General features: G+C 44.5%; 1 protein-coding gene across 3 annotated transcripts in view; it reads left to right on the top strand.

Annotated features, from left to right (window-relative positions):
* Positions 1–16037, top strand: part of LOC120918815 (rho GTPase-activating protein 39-like) — a 144793-nt gene that overhangs the window by 103200 nt on the left and 25556 nt on the right. For all 3 annotated transcript variants that reach the window (XM_040330631.1, XM_040330630.1, XM_040330632.1), the window contains 2 exons: positions 3102–4365; positions 10248–10800. In XM_040330631.1, coding sequence (XP_040186565.1) covers positions 3102–4365; positions 10248–10800 — 1817 coding nt within the window. The remainder of the gene's footprint in view (positions 1–3101; positions 4366–10247; positions 10801–16037) is intronic.

Below are 16037 nucleotides of genomic sequence, written 5' to 3' on the forward strand. Positions count from 1 at the left end.
GGAGTGAACCACAACTGCGGTTAGCAAAAGATTTCAATGCAGCTCTCTGTTATGTGAGATTTCAGTATTGAACCCCAAGCGTCACTCCAATCAGAGAACAGGAGTTTGAGGGTTCACTACAGCATCTCTCTCACATATAGGAATGCGTTGAGCTACTAAGGGCGACGTATTACTACTTTCCTCCAACCTCTAGCATAGAAAGATTACAATAAAGATCAATGAGCACAACAGCATTAAAGGTTCCAATGCACTTCTCTTATGTAAGTGATTATCAGTACAGGACCCCAGGCATCACTCCAATCAGAGAACAGGAGTTTGGGGGTTCTCTACATCATATCACTTAACATAAAGGAAAACATTGGGCTACTAAGGGAGGAGGTATTACAACATACGTTCCAATCTTAGCCAAGAAAAAGTATAACGAACATGTTCAGTATTTTAGGGTGGAAGCCCGTATACAAGGAACAACAAATGTCAAGCACGTAGCATATGAAAATACTGTATGCAAGTAGCATTAACTTGTGAGAGGCAATTGCAGTTTAAATGCCTTAAGAGTGCATGTCCCTTTAAGATATTCCACAGCGAACAACTGAAGACACAATAATTTATCCCAAGCAGTATATTGGTATTCAGCAAGCCAGATTTAAATATAGTACCAAGTAGAAGCAATATATGAAGCAGGTAGTTCTAGAGCAGTACAATAGAAGTAATTGCTACTTATTTGTTTGCAGATGAGTGTTGTAGTACAATAGTAGCAGAGGGATTTCCGTAGTGTAGGATCTTCTTTTAGGAAGATATCTTTAGGGTGTCCCCAGCATAGGCAATAGATATGACAGCGTGGATCCAGTGTAGGCATTAGCTAGATGTTGGTATGGTCCAGCGTGGCATGGTCTGCAGCGTGGGGATCGATGGCACCTGTAGTTTTGTTTGTAGCCAAGCCGGCTACGGCCGACAATAATAGAACACCCTTTGAATGGGGCTGGAAACATATATAGGAAGCCGACGGGTGCAATAGAGAAACAGCGGTGATCCGCGGTGCACTTCCGCGTTCCAGGCTGGAACGCTTGTGGCGCCGGGCTATGACGTAATCGAGCACCCGCCGAATGCGTTCCAGCGTGGAAAGCAATAAGGCGAGAAAGCGCCTGTTACAGCCCCCAGGGCCCATGCAGATTCCAATCTGTTGCCCTGTTATTGCAGTGATTTCCAGAAGCCTCTTATAATACGTCTGCAGTTTCCAGTCCCCAACTTCTATAGCATGTTCAGTCTCTGACCACCTCTTGTATCATGTCCCCAGTCTCTGACCACCTCTTGTATCATGTCCACAGTCTCTGACCACCTCTTGCATCGTCTCCCCCAATCTCTGACCACCTCTATTATGTCCACATTCTTTGACCATCTGACCATCTCTTGTATCATGTTCATAGTCTTTGACTTTCCTGTTGTGTGCCTGCTGTCTCAGACACTGAATATTCACCTCTGTTCTAGGTAGGACAACTCCTGCTGACCTACCCAAATGTAAGGGGGAACTCTGATGGGGACCCTGATGTAAGGGGGGACTCTGATGTGCATCCTGTTTTTTACACTTGATTACTTGGGTTTCTACAAGGTCTTTATGGAACATTTAACTTGGGATCGTTCTGTATCAGTAAATGTATGTGTGCAATTGGCCTTTAAGAATGCAATAAAACTAATGACCAACGTGTCCTCATGTACTTTTTTAGGGCTCGGCTGAGAATAAATGGTCTGGCGTGAGGAGAGTATAGATGGTGCCCTTTTTATCGGCCTGGTGTCTTTGTACACGTTCTCTGCTCATAGTACTTATTCATCCCCTTGTTTCTGTTATGTCCTATTGCTCTGGCTATTATCCTATCTAGGATACAATTAACACACTCCTTGATTGCATTTTAACCTGCATGCTTCCTACCCCCTCTTCTATTTTCCTCTGTCCCTGAGATTGGAAGAAAAAAAGTTTCATCACAAAAGGCTGATTGTCACCCTTAAAACCTGCCCAATTTATCATGTTCCCATTTCCTGTTGTCCGTAATAGGGCAGGACCCACCCTACTCGGCCTCTGCCAGATGATTGTGTGAGAATTGAGTTGGGAGTAGTACAAGAATCCCATTGTTGTCATAATCTGACAGCGGATACACAGAGCTCCGACTGTGAAGGCCTCGTTCTGTGCTGTTACAAATTAAGAAATATCTGAATGTGTTTCCTGGCTTCACTATACACTTGATAAATTTGATGTTTCCAGTCCATTCTTCTGTGCGCGATAATGTGCATGTAGGCAGAATATTATAAACCATACAAAACGCTGATTTCCACTGACAGTTCTCTTAAAGGTAAACTGCAATCCTAACAGTCTTTGTTACACATTTATAACATTTGTGCGCACTTCCATGTGAGGCCCCATGCCTCAAGGTGTACTAGGAAGCAGGGCCATGTTTAAGGGCGTACCACCAGTCCTCCTGTACGGAGCACGGGCCAGCAGAGGGCAGGGAGGGTGATCGGCATGGCGGGTAGTTAATGGAACCGATTTCCTCTATGGCCGTCTCTGCAGCAGCTGAAGCTGGCTTATTCTCTCCCTTCTGCTGGCTTTCAGCCTCTGCAGAGAGCCATAGGGCAATAACTGCCCCCCCCCCCCCCGCCACACCAATCGCGCTCCCTGTGCACCATATGTTTCCCCCTGCTGCCCAGACCCTCCTGTTTGCCCCCTTCCCCCCACAGTGCTGCTGACTTCCCACCTCTCCTTCCCGCCAGAAGCTGCAAGCACACAATAGGATCCTTCAGGATTAAGATTGGGGAAAGGGTTCAGCAAATGTCATATTTGCCAGCCTATTTCTTTCCTGAATGAACCAGTTACTTGATGCCAATCGCTCACTGTGTTTTTTTCATAACTGAAGCATAGTAAACTGTGTTTATTGGGGGGGGGGGGCTGTATGGGGCCCCCTGGTCTCTAACTGGGAAGAGAAATACAAACCTTACAGGTTCTAAGCCTTTCCCCCAACATTTTAAATTAGTTGTGGCTGGAGTAGGGCTTAACAAATTATAGTTTTATATGTTGGATATAACCTAATATTGTCTCTTTCCTTTCTTCGCAGAGATTCTTCTCAGAGGTGGCAGCCTGTCCCTGGAACTAAAGCAGCTATGTTGGTGAAAGTGAATAGTCTGAGACAGATGTCCGTGTCATCTTCCAATTCATCGCTACAGAACAGTATACCAAAGAATTCCATAAGCCGGCCCAGTGGCTATGCTCAGGTTTCACCTTCTTCCCTGCCTGCAAAACCTTTTGTGGATCCGAAGCAATCCATGCAAGTTAAGAAAACAGACAATGGTGGATTTTGCCTAGTTTTAAGTAAAGGAGCCACTTGTCAGACTCCACAAAGGACGCCTACAGGTACATTACAGCCCTCATCTCCCCGGTATGGATCTCCACCACCCATCTATGATGAGCCCTCTATAGACTCTCCAATTTATGATGAGCCTCCTGCTGATATGGACTTTGAGAGTATTACAATACGCTCTCTTTCTCCTCCGGTATCTCCAACAAATAGCCTTCAGAGCAACTCGCAGACACCAAAGCTTCTGCCCTATCCAGGCCTTCATCAGAATAAGCACAAGCGGAACCCCTCTGCTACAGAATACAGCCCAGCAGGCAGAGAGTACATAAAGCACATGGTCAATGTTGACCAGTCATCGAACAAGACTATCTCTCCTACTGGCTCTCTTGATATTCCAACTAAACATCACCCTGGTCAGTTGGCCCTTAAGGACAGTTTCAAGAATTCTTGGAGGGTCTTGGAAGCAAATGTACTGAAGAACATGGAAGCCCACCACAATCGGCAAAACAGCCTTCCTCAAGACTACCCAACGGTGGTAAGCCAGCAGGACTCTGGTTACTCAACGGGTCCTTCTCCTAGTTTGAGGAAAAGAAAGGGCAGGAGACAGGGCAATGCTCAGATAAGGCCTGGTTCAGTTGGCAGCAGCAGTGAACTTAACGCGCTGAACGAAAAACTTATTGCAGAGATGAGGTCGGTTGTCTGCAGGACTGCTGTTACTAGGGGCAGCAAGGCTAGTTTGGACACAGACATGATAGAAAACATTGCTCCGGACAGTAACAAGGTGCGGTTTCAAGAGTCCTTAAAAAACAGTTTGGGGAGAGGGTCAAGGGATGATGTCACAGCCAGTAGTAGGTCATTGTACAGACCAGGAATAGAGGTCAGAGACAGCAGTAAAGCAGAAATAACTGTACAGTCTGAAATGATACGACAGAAACGTACGTACGAGAAGATGGACTGCTTGGAGAAGAAAGTCACCAGCCAAACAAGTCTCCTGTCATCAGAGTCCAGTAGAACCATGTCTCAGGTATGTGTCCATTTACTCTTCAGCCATCTTCTTGTTCCTCTCAAAAATGGTAGCAACTTTAATATTTTACTTAAAAAAATCAAAAAAGACTGCTCCTTGCAGTCTCTTTGCAAGCATTTGCTGCCAAAAAGGAAGCAAAGGCTAAAGGTAATATTTTTTCCTGATGGTGACGTTTTTCCCGATAGTCTTGCTCGATGACTAGTCGATATTGACTATCTGTTTAGTCCATAAGATGGCAATGCCTCAAAGACACTTGAGAACATAAACCGTGTACGTTTCCGTGGCGGCTGGTGCTCAAAATTTGGAGGGGGGGGGCAAACAAACTGAAAACAAAAATCGAACGCAGCTACTGTGCCCCAATCAAACGCAGCTACTGTGCCCCAATCAAACGCAGCTACTGTGCCCCAATCAAACGCAGCTACTGTGCCCCAATCAAACGCAGCTACTGTGCCCCAATCAAACGCAGCTACTGTGCCCCAATCAAACGCAGCTACTGTGCCCCAATCAAACGCAGCTACTGTGCCCCAATCAAACGCAGCTACTGTGCCCCAATCAAACGCAGCTACTGTGCCCCAATCAAACGCAGCTACTGTGCCCCAATCAAACGCAGCTACTGTGCCCCAATCAAACGCAGCTACTGTGCCCCAATCAAACGCAGCTACTGTGCCCCAATCAAACGCAGCTACTGTACATTCCACCCCTGCCCGGCATTTACCTGTCTCGCAGCGGGTCAGTGGCAGTGTCCTGCACGGTCCTCAATGTCTTATTCCATCCTCTCTATCAGGGATCCAATCACAGCGCCTGTCGTTTCAGCCAATCAGGTGACAGGTAACAGACACGAGCATCTGATTGCAGGGGCGCGGTTCAGTGTTGGCAAAGCGAATTCCTTTGCTTTGCCAATACAACGCTGAGTGAACAGTGAGCACCCAGCATGGCGCCTGCTGTTCACCTTTTTGGGCCTACGGCTCTAATCGGGTGCTTCCAAAAAACACCCCTGCGACCATAGATAGATTCATGCAATGCATGAATCTATTTATGGTGATAGAGAGGGGTCGACACTCATGCGCCCCTTATGGACGCACCGCCACTGGTACGTTAAAGGACATCGCCTCCTTACCACCTGTCAAACACATCAATGGTGAATCACTATTCAGAGGGGCATATAAGCAAGCCTTAAAGTCAATACATGCATTTTCTTTTTTTGGTGTGTGAAAATATTTTTTGGATGTGTTACTTGCAATGAAATCTAGGCGCGCCAAATAATGCTCTGTTGAGAGAGCTTCATTTTCAGAAGCACAAACTTGCGGGTCTTAATAGGTTTGCTTTAAACTGCTGGTGGTGGATGACGACTCGCTACAGGGAAATAGAGGGTCTTGTATAGTTTATAAGCACTGGAATCGGCTTATTTGCATTGATTTTTAGCCCGGACTTGTGTCGATTAAAACTTCTGCTGGTGTAACATTACCCCTAGTTTTCCTTACTAATGAAAAATACAGCCAGGCACTTGTGTGACATTAATAAAATGTATTCTGTTCCAGATGTAAAAACATTTTACAGGATCCTGTAGCTGCTTTTCCTGTTAATCTGCATTCATCAATAGTCTGAGTTCTGGGAAAGCAATCAGGGCGAGTTATAGATCTTTTATGTAAAAAAGCCGGACGTTTGAGCACTATGAATAGCATGCCTGCTTAATAAACATTATTCAAATAATCGGCTTCTGATTGCAGCATTTGACGCGCAGCAGCTGCGAGTGTCGGCCAAGAGGGCTGTCTGCTGGGCTTTTAACAACCAAACAGACCCTTCCTATCCCAACCTGCCCTAGAAAATGACAGCTGGAACCTGTTCTGCCTGTACAATTAAAAAACACTTTTCCTTCTGGATAATTTTTAAAGGGAACCTGTCAGAATAGAAATAGGGCAGCTGCCATTGCTTACATGTGCTAAGAACCCAACTTCAGGCAGATACTTAAAAATAATAATGTAAATGCAGCTCTTGCTACATTTCGTACAGAGCAAGTGCTAGTTCTTCACCTTTTCTCGGACACCAGATAAACAATCGCTAAGTCATGGAAAACTCTGTTTAAGATTTGAAGTGGTAAAAAAATTAACTGGTAATTACAATAACAGGCAATTACGATAAATGAAAAGTAATGGTCAATACCCATGCCAACTTCCTTCTTATTTGGCACCCTTGGATACTTTCCTCTCACCCTCCATGGTAATGACTCCCTATTGACCATCTGATCCAAACCTGAACTGACCCCCTGGTGGCTTTTCTCTTCTTTCCCCATCCCTTAGTTGATTGTTTTTTTACCCTTTTTCTTCCATTCCATTCCTCCTCCTTTTTTTTATTTTTCTTCTTTATCCTTTTTCTTTCCTGTCCTAGCTTTGTTGCTTCTATTCTAATTCTGCTGCTTCTTCCTTTTTGGAAAAGATCCTAAGCTGTTGTTTTTTTTTTTTTTTTTTTTATTGCATCCCTCGGCCTTGCACGTCAAGATCATTTTGACCTTGTTTTTTTGGGTCCCTAATACAGATTTAGGACTTTGAGCTGTTAATCTTGTGTGGTTCCCTCACCCAACATAATTTGGACCATGTAATTGGTCACTTTGTTCACTTATGCTGTTGATATTTTGGACCATATAATTGGTCAACTTGTTCAACCATGCTGTTGATGTTTGTGTTCGGGATGATTATCTTCCTTAAAGGGGTTGTAAACCTTCCTGTTTTTTCACCTTAATGCATTCTATGCATTAAGATGTAAAAACATCCGATAATTACAGATCCCCGGTTTACTTACCTGAGCCCTCGAAAGTCCTGTGTCGAAAACGCGCTGGATTTCGGCCTGGTCTTCTCGGCTCTTCGTGGGATGGATTGATAGCAGCACAGCCATTGCCTCGCACTGCTGTCAATCAAATGCAATGATGTAGGCGCCGGGGGGTGGGGCCGAGTCCGGCATTTGTGTCTATGGACGCAAATGCTGGACTCGGGAGGGTGCCCGCAAGGTAACCCCCTTGGGAAAGCGATTTGCAGGGGGGGTTATCTGATGCAGGGAGGTGCCGAGACTGCTGCCGAGGGACCACAGGAGACGTGCTTCGGGGCCACTCTGTGCAAAATGAGCTGCACAGCAGAGGTAAGTATGACTTGTTTGTTGTTTTTATTTTTTTTAAATTCAAACCTTTAGTATCACTTTAAAAGAGAAGTATGGACTTTCAGCTGAAAACGGGTCAAAACGAGTGCAAAACGAATGGCACTCTTGTGATCCACAGGAGAAGTACAGCCAAACAAGCTTTGGCTGTACTTCTCCTTTTAAGCTGGCCATAGATGGCTAGAGTTTTTCAAACACAAATTCTTGGGAAAAGTTGAACATTCACGAAAGATTTTGTTTGCTTTTAACGTTTGATTTTGGAATGAATGGAGTTTCCCCAAATGAAAACCCCATACACGTAGAAATTTGTTCATTAAAGAACATTTTTACAATCCGCACCTTCAAATCTTTTTTACTGCTGTCAAAAACAAAAGTTGATTTGACCGACTTTTAGAAACTTTTTTTAGAACCTTCTTTTCCCAAGAGTTTTTTTCCTTTTTTTTAAGGTTCTGTTTTGCACCTGTGTATTTACCTACACTGCACCAAGTGGCTTTGTCCTCGTAGACCAGCAATGGCGAACCTTGGCACCCCAGATGTTTTGGAACTACATTTCCCATGATGATCAAGCACTCTGCAATGTAGCTGAGCATCATGGAAAATATAGTTCCAAAACATCTGAGGTGCCAAGGTTCGCCATCACTGTCGTAGACAGCCGCATGGTCTTGTACTGTTTTTGGTGCACAGATGATGTTCCCCTGAAAGAGATGTGCAATGCTATTTTTTTTCCTATTATACCAATGTTTTGTAACCTTTTTTTTTTTTTATCTCAAATGGATAAAACATTTTTTTTTAGCCATTCGCCCCCTGTGTACGGGGCTTAAGCAAGCTATCCGCAAGCTTAAGAACTTGCTCACAAGTGCTTTTTTACCCACTACTATTCCCCTTATATTGGCTTTTGAAAATTACAAATTCAGCAATTTAAAAATTGGATGAAAGGTTTAACACTTTTAAGATAAATAGTACATTTTATATACAATTCTATAGATCAGACCATAATTAGGGACAAATGAGGAGAGCAGGGGGACTTTGTTCCAAATCGGGATATTACCTTGAAATCAGGGACAGTTGGGAGCTATGTTCTAGCTCTACAGGTACACCTTGTATGCCCCATTTTCAGCTCGGCCTTGCTTATTTCTCTTCAGAACTGGACTAAAAATATTACTAGTTATTTTAGATTTGAAAGTCCACCTGGAACCACCTCTCCAACCACAGCTTGATTTATATTCCCTTTAAAAATACAGCAGTGACCACAGTCCTGGGCACAGCAAGTATGTGGTTTCCATCCTCTGGTGTGTAGGCTGAGGAACGTGTGCACACTTCTGTGACCGTCTAAACTTGTTCTGTAAGAAAACAGCCTACTTTAGGTGTGGTGACTCTTTCAATTGCAACTCTAGCCAAATTTTTTTATGTAATGATTTGGATAGGGTGGGGAAGAGTTAGAATCTCTCGTTATGTTTTTACTGCTTTCGGTGTCCTATTTGGGATGATTTCCCCTCACTATCCTAAAGATGGTGGTTACTAAGACAGGCAGTGGCAAGACACCTACCCAATGGGCACACAAACAGCAGTAAAGCTGGCCATGCAGGGTGCAAATTTCATTCCTACAACCATGGAAATTTGCCTGATTCCTCCATTAACACAGTGTGGACATCGGCAATTGTCTTCTTCTGGCAGGGGAGGTGGCCCGGGAGGCGGGAGAAGACAGTGATTATCGCTAGTGGCTATAGCAGCCGCTAGTGATAATCGCAAGAGAATACGGCAGGCTGGTTGTACCCAAGTTGATCGATCAACTTGGTACATTTAGCCTGTCCGTAAACGGTTTGAATCTTGGCCGGTTCCTGCTGAACCCGTTGAGATTCGAACAGTGTATGGCTGACCTAAGCCTGAAAGAGGATCTAGCACTTACTCTCCTTTTCCAATTGAAAAAACAAATCCATTTGTCTGGGGCTTATTATAATGCCTGTCTTAAATTAAAGGTAATTCCAGACAACTGTTTGAAAATATTTTGTGTAACATGAGAAATAGTTAGCACTTCCTATAACGATTGTTGGCCAACTTTGTCTTAATGGAGGAAGGCCTGACCTCACTTCCTGTTGGGACTGTCTGATGGAGACCGAAAACCACGACAACCCTTTTCTTAAAAGAAAAGAGTGAGCTTCTTTTCTCCATCTCCGATATTCCAGTCCATTGATATTGCCTTATGTCTTCTTGATTTGGTGTCACCCTTTATTCCTTGAATCAATATATCCAAGACAGGAAGTTGGTGGAAATGTCCACAACGTAAACACAGACCACATTAAAACATTCATAGGAATTCTGTTTGGGATTTTATTAAAACTGGAGCAAGCAGAATTTGAAGCAGTTGCACATGGAAACCAATCGGCTTCCATTTTCAACTTGTTCAGTTACACTTTGAAAATGAAAGAGAGAAGATGATTGGTTAACTTAAACAGCTGCTCCAGTAAATTCCGCTCTTTCTCTTCTCTACTCTATCCAAACCTAAAACGTTTTTTGGCTGGTGTTGAGCTTTTTAGGATTCACTTCAGATTTGAGTCCAAGGGCCAGAAAACAAAATACACACTTTGCCCTTTTACATGCTTTTTCAGACTGGTTGATTTTTCTCAGCCAGAAAAGAAAAATAATAAACTTTGTAAATATCAAAAAGTACATATTAAAGTGTCTATATGCTTCTCTTGTAAAGCTATAAACAAATGTGACTTCTGTTTTTCTTAATGCAGAGTGGCACCCTGGAGACCAATCCAAGCTGTGAAAATCGCAGAACGGCGACATTTGGCCCCAGTTATCAACTCCCTTACACCACTTTGAGAAAACCACTTTCTCAAACCAGCATGGTGGACTGGGCCTCGAAGAACCTTAATATGCACACGCAGGGCATCTTCCGGAGGAGAATCTCAATTTCCAACATGCTATCTTGGAATGGAGGCTCTATCAAGAAGCCCATGTTAATCACCAGCAATCGGGTTATCAAGAAAGAGGCTTGTGAGGTGTTTAAGCTGGTGCAGATATACATGGGTGACCGCCAGGCCCGGACAGACAGAAATGAGGTGGCTCTAGTATTGGTCACCAAGTGTTGGACCTTGCAGGGATTGCGGGATGAGCTGTACATGCAGCTGGTGAGACAAACCACCAACAACATGACATACAAGAGTTTGTCCCTGGGATGGGAGCTTATTGCCATCAGTCTGAGCTTCTTTTCTCCATCTTCAAAGTTCCAGTCCTACTTGGAAGGCTACATCTACCGTCACCTGGAGGAAGCAAGTGATCAGAACAGTAAGTGTTGACCTGTTTGTATTTTACTTGTCAAAATTATGGATATGTAATAACCAGTTTCACAAAGCAACCAGAATTTTCAAGTTTTGGGTAGTTTCTAAAACTTTTTATGAATGTCCATCTTTGTAACGGGTTTAATAACCCGGACACCTGTATACCCTTTTTCCAAGCTATTTCCAGATGTTCTGAGCTGCTCATAAGGTCAGTTTAATCTTTTGTGCTGTTCAAATTGACCCATGGGTCTTTCAAGTGACGTTCCCATGTGTTGATCAGGTGTCCTTTTTAAAAATGCATACATAATGCAGGCATTTCACAGGGCTCTGCTAGTGTAAATGGCCCCCCCCCCCCATTCCCAAACATGGGTCTGCAAATTCTATTTCCTTAGCAGTAAACTCCACAGCAAAACATAGTTGCAATTATTCTACACTTGCTGGATCACCAGTTATATTTTTTCACTCATTAAAGATATTGCTGGAGGAGTAAAACTCCCATAGATGTGCGCAGCCTATTGCATTAGGGTGTGCACCCCAAAGCTCCAACACATAAGCGTTTGACATATTTACCGGCCTCTTCCCCACTCTCCATCCTGAAACAATGGGAGAAAGGGGGAGCAAGGGAGCACATGGGGGACCTGGGCAACAGAAGGACGAGGAACAGGGAAAGGAGGGGTGGCATATAGTGGCACCAATTCCCTATATTTTCCTCCTGTGGCAGCTGAATGTTGACAAAATGGAGAGGAGAAGAAGCCTACTTTCAGCTGCTCCAGGAGGAAAATACAGATCGGGTCCACTAAATTCCACCCCCTCCGCCTCTCCTGTCCAGGTTCTGAGGACTGGCAAGGAAGGATTGCGGTTTACCTGTGACCTGCCCACCATTGACGGGTTGCCAACACCAGGATTAGGGTGTGCCCATACACACCCCTTGTGCACGCCTATGAAAACTCCTGTTTCAAAAGGATAAGGGAAACCTCTGTTGTACTGTTGCATAGAGCCAACTGCTAAACTTCAATGATGTGATATAGGAAACTTGATCATTTAGCCCATCGGTGTCCACCATTGGCTAAAATATCAGTGGACTGGCACAAATTTGACTGTTAAGATTATTTTCTTTTGCGATTGACTGTGTATGTGCTTTGTGCTGTGTTCTACTTATCATCTGGGTCCTATTATATACAGTCTAGACTTATTCTGGGTAAATGTGTTTCATAAAATTGCCCTGATGGACACATGGTATACATCCTAACAGTTAAACTTCCTATTTTATGTTCATAGGATTCCCATAAATCTCATCTTTATGGTGCAGATTTTTTCCCATATCATCAAGAGTTCTTATTTTTTTTTTTTTAACAGGCAGAGTTTTTGTTCTTTCGACCAATTGGGAATTGTCTTGTCCTTTTTAAACTTCCTATAAGGCCGCCTGCCCCAGGGTTTTTTGCCTAACAATCTGTCAGCTGTAATGGATTTTCCTGGGATATTTTTTATTTTTTGTTTCCGAGAGCTAGCTCCTGCAGGGTTTCCCACTTCACTCCCCATAGTCAAACCTGCAAGTGTATCTGTTGCGGAATTACGTGCTTGAAGGAAGACTTGGTAGCTAGATCATATACACTCACTATTCACTTTATTAGGTACACCTTGCTAGTACTGGGTTGGACCTCCTTTTGCCTTCAGAGCTGCCTTAATTCTTTGTGGCATAGATTCAACAAGATGTTGGAAACATTTCTTAGAGATATTGGTCCATATTGACATGATGACATCACACAGTTGGTCTAGATTTGTTGTCTGCACATCCATGATGTTACTCTCCATTCCACCACATCCCAAATGTGCTCTATTGGATGAGATCTGATGACTGGAGGCCATTGCACATACAGTGACCTCATTATCCAGTGGTGAGATGATTGGCGCTTTGTGACATGGTGCATTATCCTGCTGGAAGGAGCCGTCAGAAGATGGGTACACTGTAGTCATAAAGGGATGGACATGGTCAGCAACAATGGGTAGGTCGTGGCATTTAAACAATGCTCAATTGGTACCAAGGGGCCATAAGAAAGTTTACAACAAAAAGGTAAATGAGAATTATTTGTGGCCCTTCACAAAGTTTGGAGAATGATGGGAATTCCATTATATCGTGCAACAGTCGGCATTTATTGGGACCCCGGGCTCTAAGCACGGTGCTGAGAGAGGAAGTCAGCCAAGTACAAGAGAGAGGATTCTGGGAAAGCCTGATCAAATACAGAAGTCTGTGGCCATGGGTTAGAGAATAGAAACTGTCACTTTTTTTTGGGGGGGGGGGGGTCAGACAGAGCAGATGTTGATTGAAAGGCAAAGGTGGTGCTTTATTTTTTTAGTTTGTTCTGTCTTTTTTTATTTTATTTTTCATCTCGAAGCTTCTCACTCAAAAAAATTACATGTGCTGCTTTGGGGCAGAGTTATGCACTTTTGCCCCCTAAAGCCTTCAAAGAGATGTATGGGATTAAAAAAAAATTGAGAATTATACTTGGGTGGATGCAGCACCAGTCCCCAGCTGGCTCTAACATTGAGCGATCAAACACTGCTGATCGCTCGCTTCTCAGTGCTCCGTGAGCAGAGAGTTGGTGACTGTCACAGGCTCTCTGCTCTGCCCTTCCAGCCTTGCTCATTGGAGTGGCTGGCTTAGGCTCTCAACATCCGTCTCAGCCTCTTAGCGAGGTGCCAGTCCAGGTATGTGAACGGACTCCATTGACTCGATCTTGTCCGATCATGGACTGGCTCTGTGACGTCAGCGGACTCCAGCCCGCTGTCTGCTGAAACCGGGTCACAGGAATGTAGAATGAACTGTACTCCTGTGATCCATAGGAGGCATACAGCCAAACAAGCTTTGGCTGTACATCTTTTTTAAGAGGGAGTGCCTGAAAAATGTCTAACAATGCACATATTATGCAGAATTTCTTGCTCTCTTCCTCCTAGTAACTAGCTTTCCTTTGGCAAAAATGCTCATGCCAGAAAATACCTGCGCAGTGTATGACATACAAGCAAAAAAAACTACAAAATCACTTGAAAATGTTCACGCTTATGTGTGAAATTGGGGCTTAATGTTTTTTAAAAAAAAATTTTGGGTATAGCTTGTATATATGTCTACCAGAATTATTTACTGAAAATCTCTTCTAGATGACTTAAAACAATTTACTACCAAATCTTACTACCGCCAGTAAACACCACTAGGTGCAATTAAACCCTGCCGGTGCCCTGTAAGTAGGCAGCAGACTGTATAATTTGCTGGCACTCTGTAATCAGAGGGCATCACATCCTCCCTTATAAAGCGGGTGCTGTCCTCGCTCCGAGATCAAAATGAACTAAAAAAAAAGTCTCTTGCTATTTATGTGTACTGTAATTATACAGCGGTGTGAATGTGGAGTAGCATACGGGAGGAGGAACATTTCTGGAGGTCCGAAACCGGTGACTGGCCCATGGATGACTCACTGTGTATTTTTACACCTCATTCATCTCTCCAGCTGAGAGTTTAAAGGTACACGCTAGTCAAAATTTAAGTTGGAACACCAGGAAAATAACTTTTTTTTTTTTTTTTATTATTAAAGACCACAAGTGAAATAAGTTACCTCTAGAGTAGTGGTCCCCAAATGTTTCAAACGAAGGGCCAGTTTACTGTCCTATAGACTAGGGGGGCCAGATTGTGGCCAGTGCAGGTTCTCCTTTTTCTCCTTCTCCCTCCTTTTTCTCCTTCTCCCTCCTTTTTCTCCTTCTCCCTCCTTTTTCTCCTTCTTCTCCTTCCTTCTTCCTTCTTCTCCTTCCTTCTTCTCCCTCCTTCTCCTTCTTTCTTCTTCTTTTTCTCCTCCTCCCTCCTTCTTCTCCCTCCTTCTCCTTCTCCCTCCTTTTTCTTCTTCTTTTTCTCCTCCTCCCCCCGTCTTCTCATCCCCTCCGTCTTCTCATCCCCTCCGTCTTCTCATCCCCTCCGTCTTCTCATCCCCTCCGTCTTCTCATCCCCTCCGTCTTCTCATCCCCTCCGTCTTCTCATCCCCTCCGTCTTCTCATCCCCTCCGTCTTCTCATCCCCCTTCTTTATCCCCTCCGTCTTCTCATCTCCCTTCTTTATCCCCTCCGTCTTCTCATCTCCCTTCTTTATCCCCTCCGTCTTCTCATCTCCCTTCTTTATCCCCTCCGTCTTCTCATCTCCCTTCTTTATCCCCTCCGTCTTCTCATCTCCCTTCTTTATCCCCTCCGTCTTCTCATCTCCCTTCTTTATCCCCTCCCTTCTCCCCTCCCTTCTTTATCCCCTCCGTCTTCTCCCCTCCGTCTTCTCCCCTCCGTCTTCTCCCCTCCGTCTTCTCCCCTCCGTCTTCTCCCCTCCGTCTTCTCCCCTCCGTCTTCTCCCCTCCGTCTTCTCCCCTCCGTCTTCTCCCCTCCGTCTTCTCCCCTCCGTCTTCTCCCCTCCGTCTTCTCCCCTCCGTCTTCTCCCCTCCGTCTTCTCCCCTCCGTCTTCTCCCCTCCGTCTTCTCCCCTCCGTCTTCTCCCCTCCGTCTTCTCCCCTCCGTCTTCTCCCCTCCGTCTTCTCCCCTCCGTCTTCTCCCCTCCGTCTTCTCCCCTCCGTCTTCTTTATCCCCTCCGTCTTCTCCCCTCCCTTCTTTATCCCCTCCGTCTTCTCCCCTCCCTTCTTTATCCCCTCCGTCTTCTCCCCTCCCTTCTTTATCCCCTCCCTTCTTTATCCCCTCCGTCTTCTCCCCTCCGTCTTCTCCCCTCCGTCTTCTCCCCTCCGTCTTCTCCCCTCCCTTTTTTTTTCCCTCCCTTCTTTATCCCCTCCGTCTTCTCCCCTCCCTTCTTTATCCCCTCCGTCTTCTCCCCTCCCTTCTTTATCCCCTCCGTCTTCTCCCTTTATCCCCTCCGTCTTCTCCCTTCTTTTTTGTTTCCTACGTTTGACTTTTAAATTATTCATTGCCATAAATCTCTATTTTTCAAAGGCTCACCATCTTAAACTATTAGGGCATCCATGTGTGTCAAAGAGCCTTTGCTTCCCATAAAGGATTTTACGCTCCAAAATATAAAAAAGCAGAGATGTATGTTGAACTTTTCATGCCTTACTCTTCTATAGCCTTATGCGTCTGCCTTTTCTGAGGCACTGGTGACGTAGCCGGTGTCTACCAAGGCTATGTCAGTATTACCTTCATAGGTAAACTGTGAGATCTTACGGGTAACCATCAGATTGTGTACATGTTTGCTAAGTAACGTTTATGTGTGCTGGTGGGTA

The sequence above is a fragment of the Rana temporaria genome, chromosome 12, assembly GCF_905171775.1.
Source record: "Rana temporaria chromosome 12, aRanTem1.1, whole genome shotgun sequence".
Lineage (NCBI taxonomy): Eukaryota > Metazoa > Chordata > Amphibia > Anura > Ranidae > Rana > Rana temporaria.